At 41.3% G+C, this 16105-nt stretch overlaps 1 protein-coding gene across 5 annotated transcripts; it reads right to left on the bottom strand.

Annotated features, from left to right (window-relative positions):
- Window positions 1–224: 224 nt before the first annotated feature.
- On the bottom strand, window positions 225–15861 carry LOC139991522 (uncharacterized). 5 transcript variants are annotated; one of them, XR_011800867.1, is made up of 15 exons: window positions 14545–14769; window positions 14240–14373; window positions 13876–14116; window positions 13665–13781; window positions 12840–13069; window positions 11539–11748; window positions 10113–10356; window positions 9366–9640; window positions 8963–9284; window positions 8235–8711; window positions 7081–7211; window positions 2318–2469; window positions 1945–2207; window positions 784–1491; window positions 225–743 (listed from the first exon to the last, which is right to left on the bottom strand). XR_011800867.1 is itself a non-coding variant. In XM_072011671.1 (15 exons), exons 2-15 carry the CDS (start codon window positions 14678–14680, stop codon window positions 1211–1213), a joined length of 3213 nt encoding a protein of 1070 aa, XP_071867772.1. In that variant the 5' UTR covers window positions 14681–14683; window positions 15299–15861; the 3' UTR covers window positions 225–1210. The 5 variants fall into 5 exon arrangements, 4 of the variants coding, with proteins under 4 accessions (XP_071867772.1, XP_071867771.1, XP_071867770.1 ...); XM_072011671.1 differs by adding an exon at window positions 15299–15861 and having other exon boundaries at window positions 225–1491; window positions 14545–14683; XM_072011670.1 differs by having other exon boundaries at window positions 225–1114; window positions 1198–1491.
- Between the last annotated feature and the right edge of the window lie 244 nt (window positions 15862–16105).

Below are 16105 nucleotides of genomic sequence, written 5' to 3'. Positions count from 1 at the left end.
TGATATATGAGAATTTAAATTAACACGTATCCTATCGTCGATAGTGTACGTAATTACAACAGAGAGGATGCAAATAAACAAGCCGGAAACATAAACGAACAAGCAGGAATGCAAATAAATAAAACGAGGTTGTAAGCAAACGCGCCAAATATATAAACAAACAAAGGAAAAAGGAGAATAAATGAATTTTCTAAGCGGAACAAGGTCATCGACGCATCACGGTCTTTGTATGAAAGTTTATTTTCTATTCGGTGTGTCGTATAAAGCGGCGCGCGATTAAATAATCCTAGCGTTACATCTTTTCACAATTTAGGGAGCAGAGAAGTTTGGACATTAGATGGAAACCAAGAGACCGAGTATTCAGGAAAGCTTCTCCGAGAGGAAATCTTGCCGGAGCTCTATACTGGGGATCCTTAATAAAAATGTACGGTCATGGAGCGTAACCGTAGGTGGTGAAGATTGATGGAAGTATAGAAAGGAAGGACGGTGTGTTGCAAGGAAATTTTTCTTTCGTCGAATTTGCCAAAATCAGTCGACGTTAACTCGGATCGCTAACGGAATTCCAATCAGCCTGCGGTTCTCTTTAATTAACGAAGGGTCAGAACGAAAAGTGGCAAGAGCTAAACGAACGTAATCGTTCTCAGGCATAGATTAAAATTTAAGGCGATGTTCTAGTTGCGCGTGTACATCTGCCGAGTTCCACAGCTTTCTCTCTCTCTCTCTTTAGCTCTCTCTCTCTCTATCTATCTATTTATCTCTCCATCTATCTATCTCTCTATCTACCTATCTATCTCTGTAATCATTATATACTTACGAGTCAACGAGACACATTCTCGAAACACAAAGTTACCCGTTGTCTGCGAAAATTAAGTTTCCATCGCGTTTCATCGAAGAGCTGAACAAACGGCAAAGCTCGATACTACCAAAGCTCTACTAAATATCTTCCAAGGGAAACATTTATTTGACGGTTGCGAAAGCACGAAAGTCGTGTCGCGAGCCGTTCAACGGCGCTTCAAGAGCTTGAAAATGTCGGCCAAGTGTCAAAATCGATGAACATGTATCTTAAAAGCGATGTATCCGGGACAGGAGGGGCATCAAGCGTATTCGCGACATGCTGAAATGTAAAAACGATTCCACCTAGACAATTTCCACCGACTCGCCTCCAGATAAAAAATTCATTTCCCTGGAAGCACCTACTACTTCGAAGGAATCATTCTCGCGACTTCGCCACGCAGTTTCTTCCAATACTTTCGTCCGTTTCCAAGGATCCTAACAGGGCGTTGCCGTAATTACACAGCCTCCTATTCAGAGTTGCCTCGAGCGTATCCCAAGATGGCAATTCGTCTCCATTCTTCGACTCGGAGCAGTCCAACTTCCTTCGAGCATCTTGCGTGCTCCACGTCGGCGATTCCTCTCGGCTTATCATCTCGTCGAATTTATTTTTCTCGATATTACCATCCACGCGCAAGCTAGACCGAGCCGGTGAACTTCCTGAAATTGAAAAATCGATCGCCGTATTGTTTGCACGGCGTTACAGGTTCCGTTTGGAGAAAAAAACCAATCTCGCGCTGCTGGTAAATTGTTGCCACGTTCGTATTAAGCAATCGAGTGCCTCGAAACGAGGCGGGAGTAAATCAAGTGGATCGCGAGTCGGGTTAAAATAATTGACTTTATAAAAGATGGTAAATGGAATGACTATTTCAACGTAAATACAGTGGCTCGCGAAAAAGGTTGTCTTCTTTGCCTGTAGTCTTCGTATGTACGTGTAAGATTCTATACATATATATACATTTTCATATTAATTTCAAATTTTACCGATATCATGACGATACGAACGCGTCATGTGACACCGACAAGAAAATTCCAAAATGTTGCATATAAGACACAGAATGCATACCTAAAACATGCCACTGTATTTTTAGAATATACCACAAATAAAATAACCTTTGATAACGTCCCATATTGGAGCGCGATATCTTCTAAGGCTGATCGTGCCCGCGATAGAATCGATCGAAGAATTCCAGGAGGACAACGAGTTCGAGTCCCAGACGTTACACGGACGTCGTCTTCTCAACGCGTTACGTCTCACAGTGTCATGCATCTCCTGTATCTCTCTCTCCAGCTGTTTCTGATGCTCCGCGATGATTCGCCGCTCGCGAATTCCTGGCGACAGACGCGCGGCTGAATCCAGAAAATCCGACTCCGGTCTGAGACGAAGAAAACGGAATTCGTTATACATCGAGTACCAACCAAAGGGAACCACGCCCATTAACGACTCGTTAAAAGCGAGGATCTTCTTAGAGAGACGGAACCGTACCTCGGTCTGTAGACTTGGATCGGTGAACTGGATGTATACAAGCAGGTGGTCTTCTTCGAACGACGAGAGGATTCTCTGGCCACGCGTTGCACCATTTCCAACACGGCCACTTGCTCCTCCCGTGGCAAAAGAGCGGCGACTTCTTGCAGAACCTGAAGAGAAGAAAAAGTTTCGTACTGACTTTACATCCGATCCACGATTTAGCTCTGCACGTCTGGAAGATTTAAAGGAATAGGATAGCTTCCGAGTAGATAAAACGAAAAAGTATTTCCTCGTGTTTTAAAACACTGCTGATGACGTTAAAACAGCGTAGAAAGGTTCACTTTATTTAACGAAAAATTTGTTCTTCGCTAAGAATCTTTGCTAACTTCAGCACTGCTAAAATTCCCCTTTGTTCGAAGGTTGAACGAGAGGAAGGTGGTGCGCGGCAGTGGCGCGTAGAACCTGGTTCGGCGGTAGCTAGGATTAAACTTAGTTTCGAAGCGCAAAACGCATTTTCCATAAGCATAAGGGGGTCCCGGTGAATCGGGCTGTCGCTCTTTAAGTAGAAAGTTACTTGGCACATGGAAGACGGAGACGAGGGGCAGGAGCCAAGAGCTCCTCGGTGTGCAGAACGCGCGAGAGCGCTCCGGGAAAGTAAATACGTGTCCATTTTTTCCCTTTTTATTCGTCTTCAGTGGCTCTGGAAAAACATACATCCGGAGTGCCAGGAACACGAGCGAGTCTCTCTTTTTACTCCATCTTCGAGACTGTTTCGTGCATCAGGTTCGAACGATTCCTCGGCAAAATCGTTGAAAAATACATATGAAGAATCGCTGACGACCCGGGCGTAATCCAATCGAAAGATCTTCGCAAACAAGCCCGCGATCCGCGAGCGAAAACTGCTTCGATTTCACGTGGACTGATTGGTACGACAAACAGAATGAAAATTTCTCACAGTCACGATCTGGGGGAAATTCCATGACAACTTCACGACGCACGGAGGGGAATCGTTCGCGAGATAAAAAGTTCGAATATATCGTCCAAAGGAAAACTTCTTTCTGAAACAAAATTGCGCACAAGAATGTTGGAGAGATCGATTCCCGTCCAAGCGCTACCACATTCCCAAAAGGCTATCACGGCAGAGGTACGCGCAACCGGAAATTAGTTGAAATGGAAACACCTGACCTCCGAAGATCCTCTCTTCGCTGTTAGGAATAAACAAAGCGAAAAATACGATCGCGCACTTTCATTCTTCTCGACTGCGTAAAAGTTTAACGATATTAATTCACGAAGAACTTCTGTGATCATTCGAGTTTCATTCGTTGAAAAAGATGGTCGAGGACTCCACGACGAAGTTATCGTTGCTTCGAAGAAACTCACGATCTATCGTAATAATAACGTAAAGTCGAAGAAATATCAAACCATATCTTGCGCCGATGTAATATTACGAAATGAAATATGTAATAGAAAAGCATATCTTCCTTTAGGAAAGTCTGTCACCCGATGAACAGAACAAACTTTGAGGAGCTTTGAAAACGTTAGATTCTCTACTTACTCTCGTGGGAGATACGAACGAGGAAAGAATCGAGTGTCGTTTATTTTGTTCGAAAGAACAGCTCTAGACGCCGATGCCTCGAACGATGGGGACGTTAATCAGGTAAGTAGGAACCGACTCGGAACCTCTATAGAAAAATTCCGCTCTAACTGTTCCATTCTACGCGACGGGGGAATTGGACAGAGTTTTATTGATCTTACATGGAAGTCTCGCTGTGGATGCCGCGGGTCTGACCACTTTTGAGGCAGAAAGCATCCTCCAAATTGTTGAAATCATTCATCCTCGAACTCTTCCGTTATAACTTAACATTCCGATTAGCAATGAAAAAATCTATATGAAATTTTATTCTAAGAGAAAATCGAAAAATGTCGTTCGGTACGATGGAAAGTAGGCAGGTTATTTAGTTCGGCTCGTGTTACTTCACCCAAAGAAAACAGAATCGAAACAATTTCGCGGTGAATGACGTTAGTCGTGGAAAATAGGATCTCAGAACGTCTGACGAAGAATTTCGTCGGTGCCGGTTTATCGGCCAGGATATCGGCCAGGATATCGACCAAGGAGGATTTTGGTTCGACGTCCACCCAACGCGTGTAAACTCTTTGACACCTATTAAGTTTGGTTTAACTCGATCCTCCGAGCCCTACAAATGCTGACACGTTTAAGATTCTCTGGAGACTCGCTAACCTTTAAGAAAATCCCTTTGATCCCGAGGCGAAATCTCATTGAGAAAGTACGCGGAAACAGGCGAGCAGAGGGAACGATTCTCCTGACGGACAGTAAAAAAAAATCGGCCTTCGTAAGTGCGGGATCGTGTCCTCTCATTTACAACTCTATCGCTCATCTGTTTCCAGAGGAGCAAAGTGCCTTCTGTCTAATTACCCCCTGAGCTCGATCGAAAGTTCTCGTAATAGCTCGGAGAAAATTAAACTGTCGAAGACATATCAAAATGTCATTTTGATAGATTGATAAACGTTCAAAGAAGTTGGAGCTAAAATTACATTGCGATCGTTAAGAAGCGATTAGAATTTCTATTCTGGATTCGTTTACCGGAACGTCTATATCTATCCTTTAACCGTTCTCTCTGATTTTCTCTTTACAATCGTCCGCTCGTTCATTGAATAAAAGACGTTACTAGCGATCGACACATCCAACAAGATATTTATATCATTTGACACCGTAAAGAACTGCAAAGTGATCATAAATACGGTAAAATGAACATTAAATCCAGAAGATATGAGTATAGGTAAGAAAGTATATCCCGTAATAAGATTCATACTACGGATATTTTCAAGATAAAGTAATTTCCTACGTTATGAGACAACGCATGCGATGATACTTTTTGACAGTCTATCGATATCGTTTGCGAGAGCATCGTTCCCATCGCTACCTTTATGAACGTCGTTGTGGCAACAACCTTCTTGTCGTTATTACGGTAACACGATCCTTTGAAGTAACATCGCAGCCCGATTTTATGATCTCTCCGTAAACCGAGGTTTCACTTCGCAGTTTCTCGTCGCCGGCTTTCCCGAAGCATTAAACCGGATTTCAAACTGCCGCTCGAAAATGCAAGAAAAACGGAAGTCGTTTTGACGCGGGCTAAAAAGCGGACCCGTTCGTAAAACGCGAACGTCTTTTTAGCCGTCCCTTTGATTACGCCCGTTTCAAATTTAATCTCAAGCGTAGACATCCTGGACGAACGCGTTTTTCCCAGCTGCTCGTTCTCTCGAAATTATTCTTCATGTTAATTAACAATTACCGTTGCGCGTAACTGTTTACGAATAAACGTTGCTTTATTAAAATTGAAAGAGTAACACGGTCCAGAACAAAAGCTGATTTCTCCGCGCCACCGACGACGATTTAAATAATTTGTTATAATCTCGGTCAATACTGTAATCGTATAGTCGGATGTTTCGTGTGAAATTTAATAAAAGGGCCGATTTAATATACACGTTCCATTAACTCTTATTTGCGCCCCGATTAAAAGTCAATTTATATTCGTCGAAGATTTATGCGAACGGAAAGAGGAACGATACACAAGAGGGGCCGGTCTCTTAACAGCGACGTGTGAGCGACGTTTAATTCGCGTTGTCAAGGAAGAAGCCTCCTGGTGAGAGATAACCCTTCGTCATACATATATACATATATACATATGCGCACATACGATCACGCGTTGCACGCGCTTAAAGCCTTACGGAACTTTTGGCTCGTTCTCGCTTCTCCCGTTACAACAACCTTTCGAATTTGATTCGATCCTCCCCTTCTTACCTTTAATCCTGTCCGTGAAAAAGCATTAACGACCGATTCAATGGCGTTCTACCAGCGCGAAATTCATAAAGATCGGTGGTTTTTCTATCTAGGGTAGCTGGTCTTAACACGGTTACCAGCGTCGCTATTAAATCGACTGAGACTCGATTATACAAGCAGAGGATAATGGGCCGCCGCGCGTCAAAGAAGAAGCGGTTCGTCGGAAATGGCGGAACTCGAGCAACGAAATCTGCAGTTCCTTCAAGTTCCGCCTCGATATTATTGTCGTAGAATCTGGCGCGATTCGACGTCGTTCCAACGTGTTCGCACGGCGGACACCCCTGTGAAATTACTGTCCTGGAATTGCCTTCGTGCACCGGAAATCCGTGCTCGTCTAATCTAATGAAACTGCGCGAACTGTGTGTAATTAAGCTGCCTCGCGTCTACTACGCGCGGAATGAAAGCTGAGCCGAAACTCCAAACCGAGCAAACACAGTAGAACGCGAAGGACCAGGAACGCAAGTTTCACCGCGGAAATTACTCCGACAAATAATCGGCCATCGAACCTATACCGCATTGCCGTATGATATACTGGTCAAAATGCTTGCAACTGTCACCAGCGTTTGATTTACATACGTTCAAACTGCTGAATTGCCCATACGACAGTACAGAAATTCGCTACTTCGAAATATCCATCCTACGACGTAAGACAAATTTCGATCGAAGGATTGCTTAATCTCTCGCAGATATACAAATACGAGGAACTTCTTCGACTACCTTTCTCTCGATGCAGTAGTTTATTCGGAAGCTTAAACTGTTCTCGATATGTTTGCGAGGACACTGCAGGCTGCAAAAATATCCGAAAATAACTAGAACGGAGAATGTTGAGTTAAGTTAAAGTAGACGCGAAAGTTGAGGCGATAAAAAGAAAAATCACGGAAATATGAGAGAGGTTGTGAAGTTTGAAAGTTAGACAACTCACCCTGAACTTGCCGAGGGAGACCATGGCGGAAATCAAATCGCCAGGACCACGATGTCGAGCTCGCGATCTGCTCATCGACGCGACGTATGTCAAAGGGCTGGCATCCCTCAATTCCGTGTGTCCTGCAACCCCTAACGAAAATATTGATTTTGCACCACGTACCGCATATACGTAACTTACGTAAACGCTTCTGTGATCCGGTGACCGAACATCGAGACATGGACCAGAAATTTGCCTACGTCACCGAACGACGACGTTGATTTAAAACGCGAAGCCCAAACCGCTCTCTCCCCAGCAACTCGCACGGTTGATCTATCGCTCGGCATTTTCAGCTCGAATTTTACGTGCCCGCTACGTATGAGATTCTCTGGCGACGTCAACGTAAATCTTTGTCTCTTCCGCGCGTTTAGCCTCGCTCAACGAATGACACTGCTCTTCAATTTTTAATGCCAAACACGTATATTCTATGCACGATCGCGGCTAGATAGGGCTACCATACCGTGGAGAAAGGATTTTGTTCGATGGCCTTTCCAAAGCTGAGTGAAAGGATTTCGGCTACTACTATCCTCTGTCCAACAATGGGGATAATTTTAAACTTCAGTTGAATCACGTTCGATGGGAACAAAAGATGTCAGCAGGAAATAATGCTCACACGAAAATCTCACATAAATCTTTATCAAGAGAAGAGAGCGAATATTTTTTTGTTTATTTTCGTGGTTTCCCAAACAAAGCTTTTTACGCGAGAAACAAAAGCCCCGCGAATGACGTATTGGAAAAATTGTACAGAAATGGTTTCGTCCGGTTCTACGGTATCGACCTTTTTCTCTCACCGATGCGGCAATGGCAAATGCGAATTTATACGCAACACGGAAATAATTAATTTTACTCGTTTCTATTAACCGGAAGAATATTAGACTAATGTTTTCCAACAACCGTAACTAGAAGTTTCACGTGAAAACGGGAACTCACTCGAATCACGGCTGCGGCTCTAATTAATTCTCGAAACTCGAACACTCGGCCAAAATTCGTTATTACTACGTGACAGTTTCCGCGAGTAAGATAGCGAATTCTTGTACCTATACTGTATACTACTCCGTTTACTCGTTTATGAATTCGATGGAACAAACCAGTAAATATCTTATATTTCCTCTAACCTTTCTTTTCAATCGAGGCAATCGATCCTTGTAACTTCGATAGAAAATCAAATAGCTCGCTGATTCTGTAATGTATACTTTTCTTCCTCACGATCGTACTGACACTCCTAGCTTTGCTCCACGTGGAGAACGAGCTGAGACTCTTGTTCTCTGTGAAAGTTAAATTGTATTTAATCGCCCTGTCTCTGGGAAGAAAAATCAGACGCAAAGAATTCCCCGAACGCTCGATCATCTTCGTCATATTTTCTGCCCAGCGCCAACCCTTTGATAGATAGTCCACGATCCCGTTAGCAGGTGATATTTCCTCGCTTATCACAGATTTACAGAATATCGATAGCGATTGCATCTCGGAAGCATAAACCTCCTGTCCCTTCTTCCAAGACGTTGCACACCAACCATGTTCGTGAAGGCTGTTGAAAAGATTGTTCAGATACGGACGTAGAATAGGCTCGAGAAACTTTCGATCATAGTCCATACCTTGAACAATGAAACATTCTTAAAATTAAAATAAAATTTGATATTTCATAAATAAACCGTGAATATTTGTGCAAATATTTTTATGAACACGACTAAAGAATCTAAATAGAAATTTATTTCACCTACTACGAGTACTTTAATTTGGATATTTTATATATTTTTGCGCAGCATTCTATAAATTTTTGAATCTTGAATTTTTTTCATAAATGCACAAACGCTCGCAGTTTATTCATGAATAGATATATTCCTACCAAAGTATAGCCATTGTAAAAGTATTTTGGTCATTATTGGAAAAGATTCCAAATCCATATTGGCTGTTTCTCTATCTCTTGCGATAACATCGATCAGCAGTCCGACCGAATAATCGAACTGACTGCTCGTATTGCAATGTCTTCTTTTTTTTGATTCCTTATGATGATGGTTCATTCGCAGCTTGCGATTCGCCATCGGATAACTCTGGTTCTTGGCCTGTGTTAGAATTAATTTCAATAGGAACACGAGATTCTCCACCTGTTCCGTCATACAGTAGGATAATTCCGAGAAATTCGAGTAACTATAGTTGTCCGGGTAGTTCTGTCAACACAGAAAACGAGTCTTTGTCATACTATCGGGAGCTGTAACAAGCAGCAAGCTATCCTGTCGTGGAAATTCTACCTGTAACAAAGCGTTCTTTGCTCGTAGAACTTGCTCTAGGATCATGCTAAAATATTCCAACTGTTTCTGGCTATATCCGTAATCCTCATTGGACGTTTCTCTGGGCAACGCGGCAATTATATCTCGCCATCTCACAATGAGCTCATTCTCCATAACGTCTAGAGGTCTTGGTACATCACGTGTCATGGAGAAGGAACGATAATGAAGATTCTCCAAGTAAGATTCTAACAATCGACGATCAGAGACGTAAGAGTCCTCGTGATACGCCATTCCTCCTTCAAAATACAAAGACATGAATTCTATGGACTATGGACTATGAATTATATTGAATTCAAGTCGCGCGCGTCCGTGCTAGTAAATTTTCAAGCGTCTTAATTAAATCACGCTACGATTAAATGATACACATCGTTGGACGTAACAGGCGTGACGCGAATAAACGGGCAGCCGGTGAGTAAAGCGCGATGAAAAACGGCGGTTCGATCGAAGAGTATCATCGAACAGCTTATGAATACATACAAATTGCCGATACATTCAACATTCTCAATAATGGTACACGTCGTTATCATCGCTAATTAAGAATTTCCATGGAAACCAGACGAGCCGCGCGTGTCGCCGAGATATTGATTGTTATATGAAAAATAGCAACGAAAAGAAATCGGAGATTGGATAGAGCGAGCTCGACGAAAACAACACCGGTTCCATTCTTCTAACACACTTTTTTTTTTTTTTTTGCTCAAACTGAATTACCTCTCGCGCATTGTAGCATCACGTTGCAGCGCGGATGAAAGTAACACCTCAGGCTCTGGCATTTCAGAGCAGCGACTAACTCGTCCAACGCTAATAGAACATGACACGAAAGAGTATCGGGCGCCCAGCTCGTCAACGGATCCGGTCCTGTTCTTTCTAGAGCCCATCGGTGCACAGTTCTCAGAATATGTCTGGAAACTACTCGTAAGCGATCTGGAGGCGAGGGGCCGTTTTTCCGTCCTGCCTAATAAAAAAATTTCACTCGTATTTAAATTGCGAATTTTCATGCATTTATGGAGAATTTAAAAATGTAAAAATGTGCGCAATGTACGCATGATATGCAAAAGAGTATGTTAGATATGAGTAGCATTTAAGCGTCGGATGCTTTGTGGCGTTTTTGACAGCCGATATATTCTATTACGATCTATATACATATTACTATTAAAAATATTCACAGTCTACCCATATTTATCTACGAATAATCATTGTTAAAATAAGAATGGCGATCAATAAAGTGCAACGAAACTAGTCCGCAAGTAGAGGAAGGAAAAGAAGGAAACTTTAAAAATCGATTCAACTTTTCTCATTACGTATTCATCGATACGCCCTCGATTACTGCAGTTTCGAGAGGACAGGTAAATTATTTTTGAATCCATAAATTGTTAACAATAACATTTTTATTAAATAGCTAAGAACGTAATGGCGTGGTTTGAGAGAATAGGTGGATCTCAGGCTTCAACGCCGGAGTAGGATCTCTATCGTGAAAAGAAGAAGGTAAGGAAAAAAAGAAACTGGTTCGTGTCAGAGGAGGGATGGCTCGTATTTCAGAAATAGGCCAAAGAATTGAAGATCGCGTGAATGCAAGCTCGTCTGTGTGCGGATACGATGCACCAGCTAGATGCACGTTGAATTATAGCAGAGACGTCGTGTGAAATCAGTCGTTGTTCCCCTGCGACAAGTGCAAAGGTATGATATGCACCTAATATTCCCATAGATGAAAACGTCAAAAGAAACAGACCAAGCCCGCCTTGGAGTATCTCTAAGACGATTGTCGCCAGCGACGTCCAAAAAAGACAAATGATATATCCAACTGAGTTATTCAAATGTAAAATCCATCGAGACAAAGTGTGTGTGTCGAAAATGTAACTGGGAATCGGATTTTAAAATATTGTATGCAACATCTTGTAAAACAGAATAAAGTAGGGATATTTGAGTCATCTCATATGCAACGTTTTAAAATTCTAAATCTTGAACTTTGCATAGAATAATCAAACTTGTATATTATAAGAAATCATTAGCCTTTGAGGAAATACTATGTATTTTTATATCTAATAAGAAAAAAATATAAAAAATGGGAGAATAATCCTTTCGTAGAATCAACGAAGCGGTAACTTGCAAAGTATTGATTGATCGAAGGATCGATTACCTTTGGTTTCATCGGTAAATGCAAAGTACAGCTTTCGCGCAGCTCATATAAAATTTCCAAAAGCACGGATTCAGTGAGGGCTGGTACACTGTCGGCGGCATAGTGTTGACTCATAATTTTCTCGGCTGCCGGAACACGTACTCTCCAGAGAGTTGCTCGGTTCTCGCAACGTGCACCGGAATACGGACCAACGACTACCGCGTACATGCCCTGGAACAGCAGTGACAAACAGATGACGCGAAACAAACGAATCTGTCCATTTGAGCAAGAATATGGAGATTGCCTAGTCAAAATCAAATCTTCCACTCTCTCTCTCTCTCTCTCTCACATACACACACACATACACATACATACATATACTCTTGAAAATTCCGAAGCGAGACATTACAGGCACGTATACTTGGGAAAAACTCATTTGCCTTTGCTTTTCCATTAACGCATCAATCGTATAAAGTGGCACCAGCAAACGAGTTAATTCGTTTAAATGGTTACCGACTCTGTTACGTTCGCGGAATCAAAAGGGACTCGCGCGGTGAAACGATATACCAGTCTCTCGTTCATTAATTTAATTTACCAGTGAATCGGTTGAATCGCTAATAACTTTAACCAACCAAGGATTTACCTTGCGGACCTCATGCAAATCGATGTTTCAAGCAATCCTCGTTTATACGAAACAAGCGTTACATCGTCGCGTCGGTTGTGCAGCTCTACGTTGCGCGAGCTATGCACTCAACACGCGTCACGGTACACGGTAAACCGATAGATCGTTAGAGCGCAGCGAGGAATAATAAAAGATCGCGTCGGCATCGTTTGTGGCGGAATGCAATACTTATCTCGAGATAGTAGCTCCGATGAAAAGTGTGAAACAAAATTTGACGAGAGCACTCGAGACTTTTTGCGAGAAAGCATCCAATGCTGCGTATCGGAAACAAGTGCACTTAAAGCTCCTCGTTCAAGAAAACCTGCCTTTCTATTACCTTATTTTCCACCGATGAAAAACGCATAGTTTCTGGTTTTTAAAGCCTCGTCGATGATTCCCGCGCTATTTAATAATCGTTTATCTACGAACGATATAATGAGGATAATCAATGCTCTAATTACATGACGCGTGCGTGAAACGCGAGTTAATAAACTTCACTTTTCGATACTTTTGTATTGATGAAATGAAGCGGAATAAGTGCCGACGCGATAACGAACTCAAAACTTAATGAACAGGTTACGATCTATCAATACGGCGTAAAAATAGAATCAAAAAGCATACAGATTGATATCGTAGCACTTATTTTTTTATATACACGTACACTTTGCGCTGCGGTGTAATGAAGAAGAGCATCGCAATGATAGAGAGGTATCCGTTGAGGATAGTCCGCTAAAGTGGGCCACGACGACACTCCGATACCGATTAGTAGCCTGACTTCAACTTCGCGAGCTTTAAATTTATCCAATCCGATTCTAAGCAGTATCCCTCCGGAATCTTCGATCAAGGCCACTCGATGATTCCTTGGCTCTGGTAATGGTCCGTCCGAGACAGCTAGAAACAATTACACGATCCTGTTATCTAGGGAACACTGTTAAAAAATCACATCGTTAGCTACGGTTATTGTTTCACACGAGACTCGGCACGACTTGATTTATAAGATGCTCCTTAATACGGTTATACGGAAACTGGGCATACTTGCTGGGTGCTCGTTATTCTAAATCCCTTACAGTCGTTATTAAGCAACTTTGCTCGAGCGCCTTGTCCTGATTTATTGAACGCTCGGTATATCGAATTACCAAGTTACTTCGTACATCAGTTATTTAGTACAAGCAGAGGCTAACAGGGACAGAGAATTAAGAATGAAAAGAACGATTAAAAGAAAGCGAAAACGAGAACGAATCGTTGAGAATGGGTTTGGGGATACGCGTAATGCCAAGATAATATTACATTGATAAGGAGCACGAAATGTACGAAATGCACGAAATGGAGAATTGGATGAATAATAACGAAGCGATGAATACTTTATTCTTGTTTATGGTCCCTCGACGAGCGACTCTTGTCGACTGCGTTGCATAGAAAGAATTTATCGCGCATTTCTATTGTTCTTAAATTAACAAAAGCATTTAAATATAATTTAAAACATTACCTGACCCGTAAAATATTCGACAGTGGTCCGGTTGCTTCAATATCTTGTCGAGGATTTCAGCATCGACCACTTGACCAGGTGAAACACAAATTCCGTCATTCGTTTGATCTGCAACGTCTGAAACAGCGACTCCACATTTGTCCCTGTTTAATTTGTTTAATTACTCTGTGAACCATTCCGCAGACTAAAGAATTCGGTAGATACGAAATACCTCGTTTAATAGCTGTGGCCAATAAATTTGCTAATTTGGCTTTTACAAGATCTCTCCTCAGCCTTCCTGCGACATCCACGTACTCCCGCCAGACTTCCGCCCCAGCGCCAAGCATCTTCAGCCGAATAAAGCCTGGTAGAGAGGCATCCTCCTCGACACACACCATCGAGCGTCCCTGCTCGGGACTTACACTCGAAATCGACAATGCATCTATCCGCAGCAGATATTCAAACCTAGCTTGCTAAAAAGAAAAAAAAATATAATTCGAAAGTATTGGTACTTCTTCTTCCTATGGAGTTCACCAGCTTCTCAACTTGACATTATGATTACAATTCCAGAAATTCCGATCTCCTCGCCCTTTTACCTTTATTCGTCGAGGTTCGTTTAATGAAACGAGAAACATAGATGAGAATCTTCGATCGAGATTACCAGCGCTTCGCATCAATCGTTGGACCAATCTTTCCACGATAGCTTCGATCGCAAAAGCATTAGAGGAATCTGTAACAAATCCATTCGATTTGACACTCGACTGGTAAAACTCTGGCGGTTCACAATTTCCTCTTGAATTCAATATTTCTATTGTTCTCAACGCCTCCACCAAGACGGAATCTCTCCATTGTTCGCCGAATCAAAAAGTAAGATTTATTGAGAAACTGGTTAAGCATTCACCATTCTGAGCCTCGTCGACCAGTTTGCGAAAATACGTGTTCAGGTTGCACAGCTGACCCTTGGTGAAAGTAAGCTTCGTAGTCATTAATCGAATGCTGCCCTTCTTGCACGATGATCCACTAGGTACGCAGCCCATCCTCTTCCGAAAAGAAGACAACTTATAATAAGCTGACATTTATCATAAATTCGATACATCAATCTACAAAACTATAGAACAACCAATATTTTTCAACTGAAAGAAGGAAAGGAGGAAAACTTGAAATATTTTTTTCAAAGTAAAAATGTATCGTTATAATTCGTTTTCTGAATCAATCAGCATCACAATAAAAAGCAGGCAGTTAAACAAGAAACGATGCAATAAATTATTGGAAAATATCAATATTTCGAGAGAAGGGTTTCAAAAAAATTGACAAATACTGTATTTGTAAGGGTTTCAAAAAAATTGACTAAAACTGTACCGAAATAATTTATGTAGGATATTCCACAAAGATGCACACTCTACTTTCTCGACAGATTATATGCACATACGTATTTCTGTTAACTTGTTACATAATTTCACGTTCATTCATCGTGATAGCAACCCTTTTCTCCCCGTTGAATCTTGTTCGACTCCCTTCTAATCGTCTCGGATGACTCGTCTTAAGTAACATCAATTTAGATGTAAATATATTCTAAGGATTTCGCAATAATGTAAGGAATATTTCATCACACACGAAGACAAAAAGATTAGCTTCATTTTACTTTCAGTACGTACCTTCGAAGGGACGATGAAGTCACGGGCATAGATTCACGGCAAACACTGAACGAACACTATATCACGGAGCAAAGCCACCGAGTGACGTTTCCATTCCATCCGGAAAGATATTGACACTCTACGATCGTGACCATGTAAATGCACCGAATGCCAATTATTATTCAGCAGATCGGCTAACAATACCATCACAGTGTTCGGCCACCGGAATTACTTCCGATCCTGATTGTGTGTGCTTGACTTCCGCTCCGATGAACGTGTATCCGTTGCTTCCTATACATTATGTTACCATTACAATGTTTCCTAACTACGCGTACAGAATCTTCGAGTTCACTCTATGAGCAATAAAAAATAGATCTAAAATTGTCAAATTACAGATCTATAAATCATTATATATTGAAATCATACCTACATAAATCATTTTTTTTTTCCAAATATCTTTACATTTTCGCTATTTTACTATTATAGATACAGAAACTATAAAACTAATTTGCTGCTATGACTTCATACCGAACAGATCAAGAACTTAATTGAAATCGTAAAACAATATAAATAGATAATCATCTTACGTACATACATGTATAATTTAAATTAACATCTAATAAAAAAGAATAGAATTTCTAATAATATATTTTTATAATAATAATTACTATGAATATATTCCTATAGAAATTAAATCATTTGTCTATATGCCTGGCTTAAAAATTTTGCTCACTACTGTATGGTTCTTTAGATTCAATTGTGAATACATAAGCGTAACAACGACTCTGGTCTCATTTATAAAGTTTCGGTATGCGGTTTCTATATTTT

Source organism: Bombus fervidus, chromosome 10, assembly GCF_041682495.2.
Source record: "Bombus fervidus isolate BK054 chromosome 10, iyBomFerv1, whole genome shotgun sequence".
Classification (NCBI taxonomy): domain Eukaryota; kingdom Metazoa; phylum Arthropoda; class Insecta; order Hymenoptera; family Apidae; genus Bombus; species Bombus fervidus.
Note: the sequence above shows the minus strand (reverse complement) of the source record. Positions and strands in the feature narration are given on the sequence as shown.